Source organism: Castor canadensis, chromosome 3, assembly GCF_047511655.1.
Source record: "Castor canadensis chromosome 3, mCasCan1.hap1v2, whole genome shotgun sequence".
NCBI classification, from domain to species: Eukaryota; Metazoa; Chordata; class Mammalia; order Rodentia; family Castoridae; genus Castor; species Castor canadensis.
Genome location: NC_133388.1, coordinates 120,127,730 through 120,146,121, shown reverse-complemented (window position 1 = coordinate 120,146,121; position 18,392 = coordinate 120,127,730). Strand labels below are relative to the sequence as shown.

At 37.7% G+C, this 18,392-nt stretch overlaps 1 protein-coding gene across 1 annotated transcript in view; it reads left to right on the top strand.

Annotated features, from left to right (window-relative positions):
• Positions 1–18,392, top strand: part of Prex2 (phosphatidylinositol-3,4,5-trisphosphate dependent Rac exchange factor 2) — a 288,123-nt gene that overhangs the window by 217,700 nt on the left and 52,031 nt on the right. Inside the window, exon 35 of the mRNA XM_074068562.1 lies at positions 645–759. Coding sequence (XP_073924663.1) covers positions 645–759 — 115 coding nt within the window. The remainder of the gene's footprint in view (positions 1–644; positions 760–18,392) is intronic.

Genomic DNA, 18,392 nt, shown 5'->3' with positions numbered 1-18,392 from the left:
AAAAATAACTAAAGCAAAAAGGACTGGTGGCATGGCTCAGACAGTAGAGCTCTTGTCTAGTGAGTATAAAGCCCTGAGTTCAAACCCCAGTACCACCAAAATAATAATAGTAAATTAATGAATAAATTAAAATTTAAAACAAAGGCAAGGTTTGTTACACAGGTTAAAGTCAGTGCCTTCTCCATTGATCAGAGACTCTTGTGATTTAGTCGACCTTTTCTTCCAGACACAGAGGAACTGACACCCTATAAACACAGATTTCCTTTGTAGATGAAATTTCCCTTACAAAAGACTAACTTATACTTTGTTTTTAGAGCTTCTCCTGTGTCTGCAGTTTCTCAAAATAATCAGCTTAAAATAATCCTTATGCCAAAGAAGCATATTTGGAGTGCATACAAAACACTTTAAAATAGAAGACAGTAACTACATATTTCCTTCACTCACTTAACAGAAGAATCACCAAATGTTTGATACTTATTTTGAGAGCACAAGAACAGTTTTCATTCATTTTTGAGTCACTTCTTACACACATGTTTGTAACTGGTGCTATTTGATACCTCTGTGCTAATAGTCAATAAAATCAGACTAGATGTGCAGAAATCAATGTATAAAATTAATGTAAAGTACATTAACTTGTTTGACAGCACTGGAAAGCATGGAAGGATATTATTATAGAGACAATGTTTCAGTGGAAGATTTTCAAGCCCAGATAAATGCAGCCTCCTTGGAAAAGGTCAAACAGTACAACCAGAAGCTCAGGTATGTATCAGTCCAGTTTTGCTTTGTGTTGTCTTTTGAATCAGTCCATGTTTTGAACACATGAATAGGATTTGTGACATCTTCATTACATTAGATTATTATATTTCTTTTGCTATAAAGTCCTCATATACTGTTTCTGATATTCCAATGACTGTGTTTGTTCCAAATAAAAATAGTTAAGAGAAAGTGTTTTGAAATATTTTCTGCTAATATTTTAATTTCTGAAGAAGACAATGAGATGAAGTGGAATCCGTAGTGGACTATTTCCGGGGAAATGTATCACTGACACATAGTGGTGTGGCCAGGGAGGCCCAGCAGATCCCTTCATGTACCATTAAACTGCTGGCACCCACCCATAGTGAAGGGCATGTGATCCCCATAGAAGATAAGACAGGTCTATGCTGGGTCCTGGAATATATCTGCTTTCAAATACATACATTAATGCTTGCATTTTAGTATTTTCCCCCTTAAAATAGTTGCTGATGCTGATAAATGACAGAGAAAGGTAACCACACTCAATGGAGGGGAAATGTACTATAATCCCAAACTTTTGAATTTCAACTCTCACTAGCATATGTATCTTCCCCTTGTATTATAAACTAAACTGTTGGTAAATCACTTTTTTAAATTACTTGACAGGTTAAGTTTTTTATTTTTCAAAGAAAAATATTTTTGTTCTATATTGAGTCTTCATAACTCAAAAAAACTACTATGAAATTTAAAAAATTTTGTACACAATATGACGAAAGTATGAAGATACTTTCTGAGGTGGTGGTGTTGCTTCTGGCCAGTTCAGCTCAGTGGGTAAGTAGGCTTTCTTCCATGTGGAGTTCTTTGCCTCCTTATTCCTGTCTCGTAAACCCATCCCTTCTACGTTCTCTGCTTCACTCATCATTCTGTCATCATCTGAAGCTCTGTCTCAAATGCCTGAGATCTTTTGTGATTACACATTTTCTCTTCCTCTTGAAATGTAGTTCAAGAGCCCAGCGATTCTCAGACTGCCCTAATTTTATTATCTCATTTAGATCACTATTTCTCAAAGGCTAATAACTCTTCACAGGAAGGAAAAAAGTCAATCCTAAATTCTTAAAAAGTACGTCCTGAGTCTAAGAAACTAAACCTTAGGACGCTTTAGTTCATCCTTGTGAAAATCTTCCAGTTGACAACTGTTGTCACAGAGGGGAAGCTTTCCTTCATAACTGATTAAGTATACTTCTAGGTTATCTTTTAATTAGAGATTCAAAACTAAAGCATTCGTCCAAAACACACAGTCCGAGTACACATCTCTAGGCTCCAGTTTGAGGAAATAGATCATTTCTGTAATGTCTTCGTCAGTCTCCTTGTCTCCAAGCACCAATGTTGTATAAACTATGCAGATCTTGTCATCCTTCTGCTCAAAGGACTTTGATAGTTTCCTGTTGTCCCCAAAAGGACTCCAGTGCTCCTTAGCATGCTAGTGAAGATCTTTCCTGACTTGACCCTAGATTTCTCTTTTCTTCCGAACTATCAGCCGTTCTCTCATTCCTAATCGTGCCAGTATTTGGCTCTGCATGACTCCTCAACCTTCATTAGCATCTGTCTCCAACTACTGAATAATCAGCTCTTAGATTCAGTGCTCTGTGCCGGTAGTTTCCTTCATCAAATATCTTTCTTTTACCTTGGAGCTAAACTGAACTTGTATACTAGATTTTTTTAGACTCTCCCTGGGAAATTCTAATGTGCAACCAGAATTGGAAACCAGTGCCTTGATCTGAAGTTCTCAAAGGATGAGCCCCAGACCAGAAGCATCTATGCCATATGCAAAGTTGCTGAAAACTCCGGTGGGCACAAGAGTTTACACCATAACAGCCTCTCAGTGATTCCTCTGCTTCTCAGATCTCACAGCCACTGTCCCAAGCCTAAATGAATAGCAGATTCTGTGTGCAGGCTTTTCTCTTGGTTTAAGATTATCTTAGAAGTCAGGTCTTCTCCATGGTGATACAGTTACATGTAAAGAGGTCCCGTCTTCTTTATTCTATAAAAATTCTTTGACATTAGTGATCAGTTGATCTTGGTGTACCTCCTTTGTGTTTATTAAAGTAATTTTGGATAAGACACTCTCCACAAATGTGTATTTAGTTGCATTACAGTGTTTAGGTATAACTATCAGAAAGAAGTGGGAGTGTGGCATAGCATTCTCAACTTTATGGGTCTTTTAAAAAATAGAAATACAATGTATATTTATATAAAAAACAATTACTTGATAAGATGTTTATTGTTTCTTCATAAGAAAACATTTTAATGTATCTTTCCTTGAGAATGCAATTTTATTTTATTTGTTTAAATTATTCACTTATTCACATGTGCATACATTGTTTGGGTCATTTCTCCCCCCTGCCTCCTTCCTCCTTCCTCTATCCCCTCCCCCCTCACTGCCAGGCAGAACCTGTTCTGCCCTTATTACTAATTTTGTTGAAGAAAAGACATAAGCATAATAAGGAAGACAAGGCATTTTTGCTAGTTGAGTTAAGGACAGCTATACAGAAATATTCCAAGCATTGCTTTCGTGTACACGTGTGTTACGACCCATGTTGATTAATCTCTAACTGATCTTTACACTGGTTCCTGATCCCCTTCTCATGATAACCTTCGTCACTTTAAGGTTTCTATATTAGTTCCTCTGGAGTGGGGACATGAAACACTTCATGTTTTAGGTTTTGTTCCTATTCCTATATCTCCCCTATGTGCTCTCCCCTTGTCATGTGATCCAAGTCCAACCACATTGCTGCATTTGCCCTAGATCTAAAGTCCACATATGAGGGAGAACATAGGATTTTTGGTCTTCTGAGCTTGGCTGACTTCACTCAGGTTGATGTTTTCCACTTCCATCCATTTACCTGCAAATGATAAGATTTCATTCTTCTTCATGGCTGAGTAAAATTCCATTGTGTATAGATACCACATTTTCTTAATCCATTCATCAGTAGTGGCGCATCTTGGCTGTTTCTATAACTTGGCTATTGTGAATAGTGCTGCAATAATCATGGGTGTGCAGGTGCCTCTGGAGTAACCTGTGTTGCATTCCTTTGGCTATATCCCCAGGAGTGGGATTGCTGGATCATATGGCAGGTCTATGTTCAGATTTTTAAGAAGTCTCCAAATTTTTTTCCAGAGTGGTTATATCAGCTTGCATTCCCACCAGGAGTGTACCAGGGTTCCTTTTTCCCCACAACCTTGCCAACACCTGTTGTTGGTGGTGTTTTTGATGATGGCTATTCTAACAGGGATGAGGTGGAATCTTAGTGTGGTTTTGATTTGCATTTTCTTTATGGCTAGAGATGGTGAGCATTTTTTCATGTGTTTTTTGGCCATTTGAATTTCTTTTGAGAAAGTTCTGTTTAGTTCAGTTGCCCATTTCTTAATTGGTTCATTGATATTAGGAGAGTTTAGTTTCTTAAGTTCCCTGTATATTCTGTTTTTCAGTCCCTTGTCTGATGTGTAGCTGGCAAATATTTTCTCCCACTCTGTGGGTGGTCTCTTCAGTTTAGAGACCATTTCTTTTGTTGTGCAGAAGCTTTTTAATTTTCTGAAGTCCCATTTGTCCATCCTTTCTGTTAGTTGCTGGACTGCTGGGGTTCTATTGAGGAAGTCTTTGCTTATACCTATTAGTTCCAGAGTGTTTCCTGCTCCTTCCTGTAGTAACTTCAGAGTTTCAGGTCTGATATTTTGGTCCTTGATCCATTTTGAGTTGATACTAGTTCAGGGTGATAGAAATGGATCTAATTTCAGTTTCTTACAGACAATAACCACTTTTCCCAGCAACATTTATTGAAGAAGCTGTCTTTTCTCCATTGTATATTTTTGGCACTTTTGTCAAAATTGAGGTGGGTATAGTTGTGTGGATTCATATCTGGGTCCTCTATTCTGTTCCACTGGTCTTCTTGTCTGTTTTTGTGCCAGTGCCATGCTGTTTTTATTGCTATTGCTTTGTAATATAGTTTGAAGTCAGGTGTTGTGATACCTCCAGCATTGCTCTTTTTGCTGAGTATTGCCTTAGTTATTCGTGGTCTCTTGTGTTTCCAAATGAACTTTAGGGTAGATTTTTCAATCTCTGTGATGAAAGTCATTGGGATTTTGATGGGAATTGCATTAAACATGTAGATTGCTTTCGGTAGGATAGCCATTTTTATTATGTTGATTCTACCAATCCATGAGCACAGGAGATCTTTCCATCTTCTGTAGTCTTCCTCGATCTCTTTCTTCAGGAGTTTGTAATTCTCCTTATAGAGGTCATTCACATCCATTGTTAAATTTACTCCTAGCTATTTGATTTTTTTTTGAGGCTATTGTGAATGGAATTGTTTCCATATATTCCTTCTCAGTTTGAGAATGCAATTTTTAAAAGTACAAATTTCTAGGCCAAGTGCAATAGCTCATGTCTGTAATCCTAGCTACTCCAGAGGTAGAGATTGGGAGGATCATGGTTTAAGGCCAACACAGGCAAAAAGTTAACAAAACCTCATCTCAACCAGTAAGAGAGGTGCAGGTAGGAGGATTATTGTCTGAGACTGGCCCCTGGCAAAAATGGTAGGCCCTGTCTAAAAACTTACTTGAAAAGGGGCTGGCGGTGTGGATCAGGTGGTACAGTACCTGCCTGGCAAATTCCGGTACCACAAAAAAAATTACAAAGTCCTCAGTACAAAGTAGGAGCTCAGGTCAGTAATGATCTGCTATATATTCTACTTATTACATATTAGATTTCCTTTGCACAGGAAGGAAGTTATCTTCCTCCTTACCTCCAAGAATTCCATTTCTTGCTTGTTGCTTCAGTAAGTTGTTGATTTTCTTATTAATTTTTCCTGTGACTCTGTAAACACAAATGTTTTCTGCTCTTGGTTTTCAGAGCCACAAACAGATGTTGGCCATTCAAAGACATTTACTTTCCATCTTAAAAAGTATCCCTGAGGGTCAGTCTTTCCTCAGAACTCTAGAGCCCCTAAAACTACTGAAAACCATTTCATTCTGGAAATTCATTTATTTCCTAACTGACCTCAGGAAAAGTCTTTTTCTCTATAGTCTGATGACAAACTATTGTTTAGTTACAGATTTCAGATACCATACTCAGACCGGCAGAAGCAAAATAATACATTGGCTTCTCTAACAGGGCTAACCGTGGACTGTGACTGCTTCAGGCATGGCTGAGTAGAGGGTGTAAGGTTCCTCAGGATACCATTTCTCTCTCTGTCTGGTGCTCCTTTCCTCTGTGTGGGCGTCACTGTCAGGCTTAATTTTACCCTGTCATGGTCATTACAAACTAGTGTTAATCCTCAGGAGAAGAGAAGGTGCCCTCTACCTAACCAGCTCCAGGAAAGACTTGCAAGGTACTCATTAGCACCCTTTCTGAGTGGGCTGTGACCCTTCTGAGCAGGTTCGGCTTCACAGAAGACCAGGGCACTTTCACTGAGAGCAGGGAGAAGGATCTGGACAGCGGAAACACTGGCTTCCCCTCTGATTATGGAAATTGCGCCAGAACAGACAAGAGTAGGTGGAGGTAATTTTCTACTGAAAAGAAAAGAATTGCCATATTCCCTGCCACTTTTTAAGAGTGTACTGAGAGTCAGTCACAATGTCTGGTGAGTTTTGTGAATTGTTCAAAATCCTAGTGGTCCTATATTATCTTTTCCATTTAAGGGGAACTTAAGGTTACCCAGATAATAAGTGGCAAAACCATCAAAGACATTTTTTTCTTTTATGTCCATTCTTTTCTTTAATTTTTATTAGTATGTACTAGTTGTACAAGGGATACATTGTGATATTCAACATGTGCTTACAATATACCTTATTTTTATCCTTTCCGTCTTTCTCCCTCCTTCATCCTATCCCCCTTAGAACAATTTCATCAGGTTTCATTCTTCTATTTTCATATATGGATACAAAACACATCTACCCTCATTCTCCCTCTTCTTGCGCCCACACCCTCCCACTGGTACCCGTTCCCAGTAAAGACCCATCTTACCTTCCTGTCTTTCGTTGTTTTAAAGTGTATATTGCTAGTCCAAGGGGGGTTGCCTTGGCATTTCACACATGTATGTATCATGCTTTCATCAGATTAAATCCCCACTTCTTTCTCCTGTAGTTCCCTCAGACAGACCCACTATTAATTAGTCTTGTTTTATCTATAAATGCATTTATGTGTACATTTCACTTACAGGTCTAGCTTCCACATATGAGGACAAACATGTGACCATTAACTTTTTGAGCCTGGCTTTCTTTGCTTAACATGAAGTTCTCCAGTTCTATCCATTTACCTCCAAGCAAATAATTCCATTCCTTTTAATGAATGCCCATATTTGTTATACTCATTGAATAGAGTGAAGGTTGTACACTGAAACAAATTCTCTGTTCCTAAGTTTTGGTGACAGACATTACCCACTGCCTCCAGTTGCTCTGATTCTGTACATCAGTCATCCATTCATCTAGTATCCTGAGGCTTCCATTATTGTGAGGATGGGAAAAACAGAAAATGAACAAGTAAACAAATCCACAACCAAATTATTTCAGATGATGAAGAGTATGTGAAGAAAATATGAAACCAATGATATACTAGGAGGCTGATAATTCGGAGGAGGTAATTAGGGAAACATTAGTGATATTTGAACATTATCCTGGACCACTAGGACATGGGCTTACCAACATTTGGGGAAGGATCTTTCCAAAAGCAGTGAACTGTCCCATAAATCACAGGAACAGTCTTGCCATAGTTGAGGAAAACAAAGAAAGCCAGTGGGGTTCCAGCAGATGAAGAAGAATGATGCATGCTGAGAAATAGGGGCAGAGTCTGATTATGTAGGGCCGTAGGACATTGTAGGAAGTTTGGATTTTATTCTAAGTGCAATATAGAATCCATTGGAAGATTTATTGATCAGTACTATCCCTTTGTATTTCATGCATCAATTGCAAATAACGTTAAAAATGGCTAAAGTTTTCAAGGCAGTAATGAGCATGTGAGTTCATCCTCCTCCAGTTTCCTATGGAAATACAGACCAAGGAGCACCTGGGAGCCTTGTCCCATGTACAGTGGTCCTGACCCCACTTGCCTGAACACACCTGGCTTCGTTGTTTCCCCTCTGAACAAGGCCGAGTGAGCAGAAATGTTTCATAGCTGTTTCTAAAATGTAACCTCCCTCCTGACCAAGTCAGATTACATTCTTGATTGAGTTCCTTCTGCTTCTTAGAGAGGAATAGCAGATAAATAACTGAAATTCTGACTAATTCAGGAGTAGGGGATTGTTACCCCTTTCCTTCACCACCCTCCCCCTACTTGTTCTCTCTCTTCTACCTATGGTTTTGCTTTTTTTATTCTCTCTGGCCATGAGCTATCATGTGCATCAGCTTCATTTTCCCCTGCCCTACTTAAAGGTAATTTATCATTACCAAACCCTTTCAGTTTAATGTGTGCTCTTTATTGGCAAAAAGCACCACTACGTGGTGCTTTTTTAATGAGATAAAGTTTAATGTGATCAGTGTTCCCTGTATCAGAGTCACATTGCAGTCTCAGAAGCCTACATTTTTATTTTTAAAATATTATTTCCAGAATTCAGTAAGTAGTAAAATAAAACAAAAATCAAAAGGAAACAAATTATATATTAGCTACTGAGATCATTTATTATTTTTGTGAAATGGCAGCTTTATACTGAATTTTTAGGGCTTATGATTTGGGGTATCTGATGTAAATTCATGAGTTTAATAGGAAGACAACAAAAAAGTTGTTTAAAGCAAATATTCTGTTGGGATATGCCATTGGGGATAAAGAATGGTAGATATCCTTCAAAAATTTTTTAAAAGAAAAATTTATGTTTATTATAAATAAAAGGAAAGCAGAGGTTTTATGTTAAAGAAAATACTACATAGATACCAATATCAGCCATGTATTTTGGACACTATTTTCAACAAGAGATGTCAGTCAGAACTATATGTTTTGACTGTTCCCATGATAGGCTCTCCACGAAAAATGTCAGTTCTCTCTACCTCTGCAGAAAAATATGTTATGGGATGGATATGAAGAATGACATGGACCTACTTCCATTTCAAATTGCAACTGTGGAACAGTAGGCAAAATGAAGGGAGAGTGAGATTTTCTACTCTTATACTCTGTCCCTGGTCTTGGCTCACAGCCTCATCCCCTTCTTTCTTCCCAGTGTCCTCAACTCATAAGATGCTGTTTCCCTTCCTTAATTGGATAGGAAACAGTCTATCTCGGTTTGAAATGGAAAGCTCTTTGTTTATTGGTGAGTATAGGTGGAAACAATATTACGTAAATGTGAGTATAGACCCTGCATAGAAGCAGAGAGCAAGTGAGCAAGCACAAAAGAATACTCATTAGTATACAAATAACATCTGTGTTATTAAATGTTTTTCTATCTAGCTGCAACTTTGAGAATTAAGTCATGTTATTTCTTTTTACATTAACTAGAAACATTCCAGATTCATATTTATCTCCTCTGTAGCAGTTCTATATTCTTCCATTTCATCTTTTAGCAAAGTTTTGGGGTTTTTTAGCCTAAGATGTTTCTGTATTTCGATGTCTCTAATACTAGCTTTAAACCAAATGTGTACGTTTAATTTCTATTTTCAGACTAAGAATGCAGATTTTTCAGGGTTGTAAATTTCGTTTTGTATGAGAAATGACTCTCCCAAGGCAGGAGAAAAAAACTAAGTCAATAAAGAATTTGAATTAGTTTCTAGACTTCTTTTCTAGGGATGAAAAATAGAAAGGATTCATCATTTACAAAATTTGCTATACTTAGTGCTAACTCCTCACACAAAGCATAACTCTAGGAAGTGTTTTGTAAGGTTTATTCATCACTGCCTGTCTACCAAGTACCAAGGACAGTGCTGTACATTGCAGGCATAGCAATAAATAAGATTGCTGCCTCCCAGGAACATTTCATCTGCAGTTTATCGTAGATATTAAATAAAATCTTCACTATTAATTTGTAAAGATGTGTGCAGCAAACTATGTAGAGAAGGTGTGAGATGCTAAGCATGTGTGCAAGAAGGGAATCCATCTTAACTTGGAATGGGGTGACGGCTAATGCTTTCAAGAACGAATTACTTGAGGAAACAACCTTTAAATTGAGATCTGAAAGAGGAGTGGGGGGGGGTTACAGAGTTTATAGGAGAAAAGATAGAAGAAAAACTTATAGGAAAAGGGATTCTTTTCCCATGGAGGGAACAGTGTGTGTGAAAATCCTAAAAGGGAAAGGAGTAATTGTAAGGTGTTACAGAGACTCGAGTTCAAGAAAAAGAGGGACATGAAACATATAAACAGGATCCATTTGTTCTTTTCTACCTCTTTTCTTTACCCTTCATTTCTTCCTCAAATTCTTACCCACCCTTTGCCCAGGGCATACTTCAGCTTCATTGGTGTTTGCTGAAAGAGTATAATTTTTTAGAACCCATTTCAAATTTATTTTCCTGCAGGATGCCTTCCATTATAGTTGCTGCTATAATTAATCACCTTCTTTAAAACTGAGCAATGTCTTTGATAGCATTTGTTTTATTTTGGCTTGTGAGTTATTTGCCTACTTTCTTCAACAGTATGAGAGGCAACCAGGTCCTCGCTGTGCTTAGTAGATAGCAAATATTACAAAACTTGCTGTGTTGAATTGGAAACCATATTAGTTGGAATTCATGGCTATATTTTTGTAATATTATCATTTTTGTGAATTTATTCTAGTATTCGGTCTACTTTGTTTTACATCCCAAAAATTTCCGAACATTTGAAGGGTGCAGATGTTGACTCTGTTGGATACTTCTCCAGAAAATTTATCAGTGTAGTCAAGATTCATAAATTTCACATGACAGGAGATCAGATGAAGTTGTAGTGACATTTTGAGAGCAACAGATCTTTTTTATTTGTAAAGTACTATAATTCTATTAAAACTTGATACCATTGGATTACCTTACTGAGAGTGTAATGTAGCTCATATCCATTTATGCATATAACCTTAATCAGTCCACCTTAACTGACATAATCTGATTTGAATTCAGACTATTCAGTTGTCCTTTAGAAGTTATAACTAATATTTATTTTTATTTTACTTTACCCTAAAGGAATTTTTTTTCGAATCAATGTCTCACTATGTAGCCCAGGCTGGCCACAAACTCCACAATCCTCCTGCCTCAGCCTCCCAAGTGTTGGGATTACATGCATGCACCACCATACCTGGGCCTCTTAAAGGAATTTGTAGTGAAATTGTTATAAGGACAGCACATGAGACTAGAATTACTTAACAATGAGTTTTGATATGTTTGTAATAAGTCCCGCATTGTGATATTTATAAGAATGAATAGATACACTAGATGTATTGGCTGATAAGTCAAAGCAGATAAAGTCATCTTCATTTTCAAAGCACTTTTGAAGAGAGTCATTTCTATCTGGATGGTAAGAAAGGCTATTGTTTTCCATCACCATGCTAAGAAAAGGTTATATTGTTTTCACCAAAGCAAAAAGGAAGATCAAAATACTTTGTGCTCACAATTTCCTTTGCAATAAATGAGAGCAGGAACTGTCAAAGAGAAATAAGAATGCCCACAAAGAATCAGTTAGAGAAGTACATTCTGTGTGGGAAAATTGTCAGTGCTTGTGAAGTCAACATTGATTTTGAACTCTGCCGACTTTTCTATCTGATCATGAGGACAGCCAGTGTTAAAAACATATTTAAGGTATCTTAGTCAAATTTCTCTGGTGATTGTTTTTCCTTTTGCTTTTGTTCAGTTTTTTTGTTGTTGTTGCTGGCATTTCAAACTTTTGTTTTGTGAATGCTCCATGGAAGGTGAACGAATAACTAAATTGCCTCTCAAAGCTTTTCCCTATGTCAGCCAGGAAAACTAGCTTGAGTCCAGCACTTTTGATGCAAAAAGCATGATTCTAACTTGGAAGTAAGTAATATAGATATATTGAAACTCATGATTTGTGTGAATACAGCTTTCGCTTTGTAAAATTAGCTGCCTCATCTCTACTGAGTGCAAAGTTTTATCTTACATAGATTCAAATTTGTGAAATTCTGTCAGCCATTTTGGAAGAAAATCAAGAACTTGTTTTGCTTGGCTTTTTGGTAAGTTCAGCTTGAATACTCCAATTTTAGTTGCCTGGCCAATTCGTACTTATCATTCCTGACTCACCTGAAATTTCTCACACCATCACCCCATGAGGTCTTCCCACCTTTCTTGGATTAGTCTTTCTCTTTATATCCCCTTATGTGTCTCAATGATTGCATTTATCACATTGTTTTGTGTTCTTTTAATGCAACTGTTTCTTCTTTTGGCCATATATACATATTCATTTTATGTTCAACCACGGCTGACAAAATATCTACTAATAGATGATTAATAAATGTTTGTATGTATATAATTTCTTCCAAAGTTAGAGCAACTAAGCCAGGATGCCAGATATACTCTGTGGGAGGTTCCTGACTAATTATGATGACTTGAACAGACTCCCCTGGGAATAAGGTGCCCCCTCCCCCCAATATCGGTGTTCGATGGGTTTTCCCAGCCACTCTCATCCTGTTTGGGGAACTATTCCTTATGGTTCATCAATATTTATCATGGATTTTTGTACAAATCCAGGCATGTGCACAGCATTGTGAATACAGAGATTATTTATAATCCTAAAGGAGAAGGGAATAAATGTAAAGAATGGTTACTTGGAAATATCCTAGTGAACATGATGGCAAAGGTGACAGGATGCCAGGAAGCACAGAACAGAGAAACTTAAGAAAGAAAGTCCTGGGGGGGGGGTGCGTTCAGGAGTTGGGAGTGGTGCTGACAGGTGGGCCAGGTGGAGGAGGAAGAGAGAGGCCCTGTTTGAGTGGATGGGAACAGTGTGCTCATAGGCACTATGGAACCATGAAGGGTGAGGGGGGCAGAAGTGAAGCAGAAGGGGTGTGCAGGAGCAGGCCACGAAGGACCTCAGATTCTTGCTGAGGAGTCAGGGCCTCAGCCTGTAAATGAGGGGGCTTTGCCTGTGAGTTCTGAGCGTTGGGAGTGAAGAGGGGGAGTGCATTTTAACAGTACCATCATGGTACCGTTGAGGACAAATTAGGAGGTCAGGATGAGACTAGAGAGTGAAAGAGGCTGTTAGGAAATGACTAAAGTATTTCAGGTAAGTGATAATAAAAATCTTAAGCAGAGAGTACTGGAGATGGAATGGAGGCAAATGGACTGACAGACTGACAAAGTTGGAGTCCTACTACTTAAAAATAAAAATATCTCTAGAGTCTGACTATGAGTCAAACTCACTAATGTATTTTTGCTTTTATAATGAATGCATCTTATGAGTTGTTATGCAGAGTCAGTGAAGGAGGATTTATCCACATCAATTTTTAAATATCATCAATATGCATTATCAGTCATTTTGCATCAAATTCCAAACTAAGTATCAAAATATATACTACATAATAGCATATGCAATAATTGTATAAATATAGGCTATTATATATTATCATTAAATATAAATTTCTTGGATATGGTTAACCTGAACTTAATAAGATATTTTAAGCCTATTCAAATATTAAGACATTTGATCATTCAAAACTGAAAGCCTAGAATTCTGTCCCATTCATTACATATTTCAGATTAATAATTTCATACCTTCTTGGATTTGCTTCAGTTTGTATGGACTTTGAAATTATCTACTTAAGATATCAGTGAACTCAGATACAAAATGAGATGCTGCATTCAGAAAAAAAACAATGGGAAATAATAGATGAACAAATCTCTTACTAGTCTTAAATATAAGTGTCTTAGGTAGATCTAATATATGATATTCTTAAGATCCAGGTGAGAAACAAACAGAAATATACTTAGTAAATGTGAAATTCTAGCCATATGAAACAAGAAGAAACGGGATGAGGAAATGCCTGTTGCAGTAATCTACTGGAAGACAGCAAGCCCACAGGCTTGGATGCCAGTCCTTGTCTCTCCATTGGCTAGCTGTGTGACTTGGGACAAGTTCTTAATATCTTAATATTGCCAATCTGTTTCCATAGCTATCCACAGGAGTCTATGAGGCTTCATAGACTGTCATGGGTATTAGCTGAAAAGTATGTTCAGTCCTCAATATTTGCCTTGCATATAAAATAGCTGACCACAGAGAATGAAGATGGATTTCATAACTTTCCTGTAGAGCAACTTAGTTGGAGAGCAAAATTAATATCAAATTGGGCGCTGATGGCTCACATCTGTAATCCTAGCTACTCAGGAGGCAGAAATCAGGAGGATGGCAGTTCAAAGCCATTCCAGGCAAACAGTTCATGAGACCCTATCTCAAAAATACCTGTCACCACAAAAGGGCAGAGAGGGAAGTGGACTGGCAGAGTGGGTCAAGGTAAGGCCCTGAGTTCAAATCCCAGTACTGCAAAAAAAAAAAAAGTTAGTATCAAGAGATTCTCCAAGGTGCTTGGTGATGAGGCAACTGACCTCATTGTCCATTGGGAAAAACAGAACTTGAATAAAACAAAATGGAGATGGAGGAGCGTGGTTTGTACACAGAGATGCTCCTGAGAATAATGCAGGTATTGCATTTGGTGTCACGCTGGAAATTACAAAGGATAGAGGTGATTTTGAGAAACTATTCTGAAGGATGTACAGTTCCAGCTGTGCTTCTGGTCCTGGGTTTAGCCTGAATACAGGACAGGTTTGCCCAAACCTGCTGCAAACAGCCTTGCAGAGAGGTTACAAGCACCTCCAATAGGAGTATTTGAAATACAAACTTTTTCTGTAATGTGTAATTGAAAGCTAGTTGAGAAGTATCACATTCAGGTCTATATTATACGCCTTGAACACTATCAGATTCTGTAGGTAGTTAAAAATTGCTATTGATGTCATTTTTGTTCTACAATCAAAATAAAAGTTATGAATGAAATAGTGAATTCCTGTATTTGACATATATCCATATACTTTGATCAAATACTGCATTTACAAATAGTAAAGTTTTAATGTGAGTGGGCTAATTTCTTGTTTGGTTATGTATCTAAGCTGGAATGACAGCATAATTCACAGGAAAAATATGTATCTAAACTCTATGCTTATTTTAATAACCCTGAAGGTGGAAGAAAACCAGTCTCACAGAGATATGTGGACAGGAAGAGAAGAGATTTTAATAAGCAATTTCTTAACAAATATCCAGTGAAATTTTAATCCTATGTGTAAACTAAAAACAAAATATTTTTATTTCTTTAATTTAGTAATAATGTAAAACCATCATTTTAAAGAATTCTGATTAACAAAATGATTGTAGAGGTGATAAGTTTAAATGAAAATAAATGCTTACATTTGCATTCAGTTTTTATACAGTTTCTTTAATTGATAAACTAATCTTAAAATATCACTTGTTAGGATGTGGTCCGCTTGCTGCCCTGGTCTACCTTGTTCAATAAGACAAGTCCTTTTGGATAGTGCACGTTAGAACAATATCAATTGTAATATTATTTTTAAATTCTTGATCACATTTTCATTACTTAAGTCTGAGTACCACATTTTGAGTGGTACTGAGTCATAGGACAGAGACTGGGATTATTTTATAAATAAATTTTTAAAAAACTTGCTGTCAAGACACATAGCTCTAGCCCTTTATATATTTGCGTGTGTTCCCTCAACAGGGAAGAAAAGCTGGAAAGTGAGCTAGGAGCAGATTCCAAAGGTGGGAGAACTAGCTTGCCTTGGGTCCAGATAAAGAAATGTCATTGGAACTAACACTGGGAACAGGGCCACATTATAGCAGAAAAATGGGTATAGGAAGAGCCAGCATTGGGAGTTTCTGTTTTCCCATAAGGGAGAGGCTGAGGAGTCAGGTTCCTCTGACACTGATGAGGGAAGGAAGAACTTGCCTGGTGTCGTGCACACAGTACAAGTTTCCTGAGGGAGGAGCTTTGTCTCATTCGCTGTCGTACCCTAAACACAGAACACTGCTTTGTACCTAAATTAATGCTCAAAAAGTGTTTATTTAAATAATTTAATTCGAGCATTGAGAACACCCTTATATCCAGAAATCATTGTGTGGGATTGGTGTTTTTTTATTGTTTTCAAGTTGTTGAATGCTACAGGGGTTTCCAGGTCAGACAGATTTCACAGTAATTTATCAACAGTAGGTACAAGGAGAAAATTCTGTTTTACATCATTTACTTCTTTACTTCTATATAATTCAACATGGCAGAATCTATAACAAACACTTTCTCAATCTCTCTCTCCTTCCCCCTCCACCCTGTCTTCTTCTGTCTTTTCCTTCATTTTATGATGTTATTCATTCAACTACTGTTTCTCATACCATCTTCTCTATCTGGGGAATTAAGCAACTTTGCAGACTTAAATTACATGCCCTAAATTGCATCTTCTTTTGTTCACCCTTAAATTTTTCTTATGCCTTAAAGACCTTTTTCCCTTTGCCACTATGTTATTTCCTGTCCTGATAGCCTCAGTAGTATGCTTTTCTAGCATTCTGCTAAACATTCGTAGATGAGTCATATGGAATTTCAATTACCTATTTATTTTTCTCCTTCCCAGACTACATTGTTGGTTCTTTGTAAGTAAATACTGTTTCATTCTTACCATTTTATCCCTGGCACCTGGCAGTGTGCCTGACTTGTTAATTATTTGTTTCTGAACAAATAACCGCATACACAAATCTGGAGTTTAAAGATATGGGGATCCCTGCGAGAAAACAGAGATGACCTAGGGGAATGTCCAGAATGAAAACAGAGAAGTAAAACAGATGCTTAGGAGGAGACAGTACAGATAAAGGAGGAAAGTGTGTAAAAACCAGCAAGCAACCAGGCCAGTGTCAAAGGGGTAAGGCTACAGAGAATTTGAAGGAGTGGGTACCATATTTTATTATTATTGTTGTGCTGGGTGGGGGTACATCGTAGCATTTACAAAGGTTCTTACAATGCATCAAATATATCATACTTGCATTCACCCCCTCCACTGCACTCTTTCATCCCAGAAGGAGTGGGCACCATATTATAAGAAGAGAATCAGAAAGTAATGTCTGGAAAGTGTTCACTGTACTTGGCCAGTGCAGTCACTGGCACATTCGAGAGAAGGCTGCAGTGGAGAGGAACATGGGTTGGAGTGGGATTAACAAGTCGGCCTCCTTGGGAGAAACTTTGATTGGAAGAGGACAGACAGTATCTAGAAGAGGCACGGAGTCCGTGAAGGTTTATGCATTTTCAATCAGAATGAACTTGGTCAAGCATGCAGTTCTTTGCAGGAAGGACTCTACTGCAGAAGGTTGTCCTTTGTTAATTGTTATGCTTTATATTCTGTCCTTAAATTATTTACTTTTGTTTCATTTCACAGATACTTTCTGAGCAGCTACCCCTGTTGGGCAGTTTTCCAGGTGTTAAACATGAAAATGTCCCTGCCCCGTACACACTATGTTCAATTTCAGACACTGCTTTTAAAACTTCGCTTTGGATCCTGCTTATCCAAGTTGTGAATTAGCAAAAGTAGTCGTACAGGGTTTCAGTTACTTGGTAGACTTCTCTTGCTGTATTCCCAATGTCTGAATTCTGCTAAGGACATCTTTCTCGTGTCTGCATATCTATAATTCTACCCATATTGCATTCTCTCTGCCTTTCCCTAGTAAGAAGAGGTCTACAATTAGTAAGACTCATTCCTGAATTGTTGTCAGTCTTAAGATTTTAGAAGATGTTGAAATTCCATGCTACTTCAGCTTATTTTCATTAAGCTCTCTGAAAGTTTAAGACAGCACAGAGACCTGGTGAATATCACTATGTGCCTGGCACTGTGTACAGTGACTGGATAACAAAAACAAACTATTCATTTTCTCCACTTTGAACGTGTTCCTAGTTTAGAAAAACAGGTGAACAAATCCCTGGAATACCAAATAGTAGATACTGAAGTTAAGAGATGTGCAGGGTCCTGGGAGAGCTTCTGATTCTAAAGACAGAGGAAGTTTGAGAGAGAAGGTCATGCTGAAGATAGGTCCTGAACGATGAATGACAGCTAGCATTGAGTGGCTGACTGTGTTTCAGCTACTGAATTTAAGGGCCTTAGGTTTTGCCAAATAAAGGAAAGCTCAGCTTTTTATAGGCTCTATTGCAGAAGTATCCAAGCCAATAATTAAGTGCTTAAAAACTCAGCATAATTGTAGACAACCAACCATGTTTATTTTAATCTCTTCTTATTTAGAGCTGAATGAGCATTTTATTTTGCTGTATCGTTTTCTTTCTTTCTTTCTTTCTTTTGTACTGGGGTTTGAATCCAAGCACTCTTCCTCTTGAGCCATGTACCCTGCCCTGTTTGTATTTTTAAAATTTATTTTCAAGATAGGGTCTCACTAACTGAGCTGGCCTCAAACTCTAGATCCTCCTGCCTCAGCCTCCTGAGTAGCCACGATTGTGGGTGTGCACCTCTATGCCTAGCTGCTGTATCCTTTTTTTGCTAGAGTAAGCTACAGGTAAAACAGTGCTAGTGTGGGTTACCGGGACCCTGAGAACGTTTTTCTCTTGATTATAGTTGCCATTCATTGTAGGAGAGATTGTCAAACACTTTTGCTCGCTAATCTTAAATTCTGATGTATATTAAATCCTTTCCCGTAAGGGTTATGTCTCACTGTTACTTGAGTA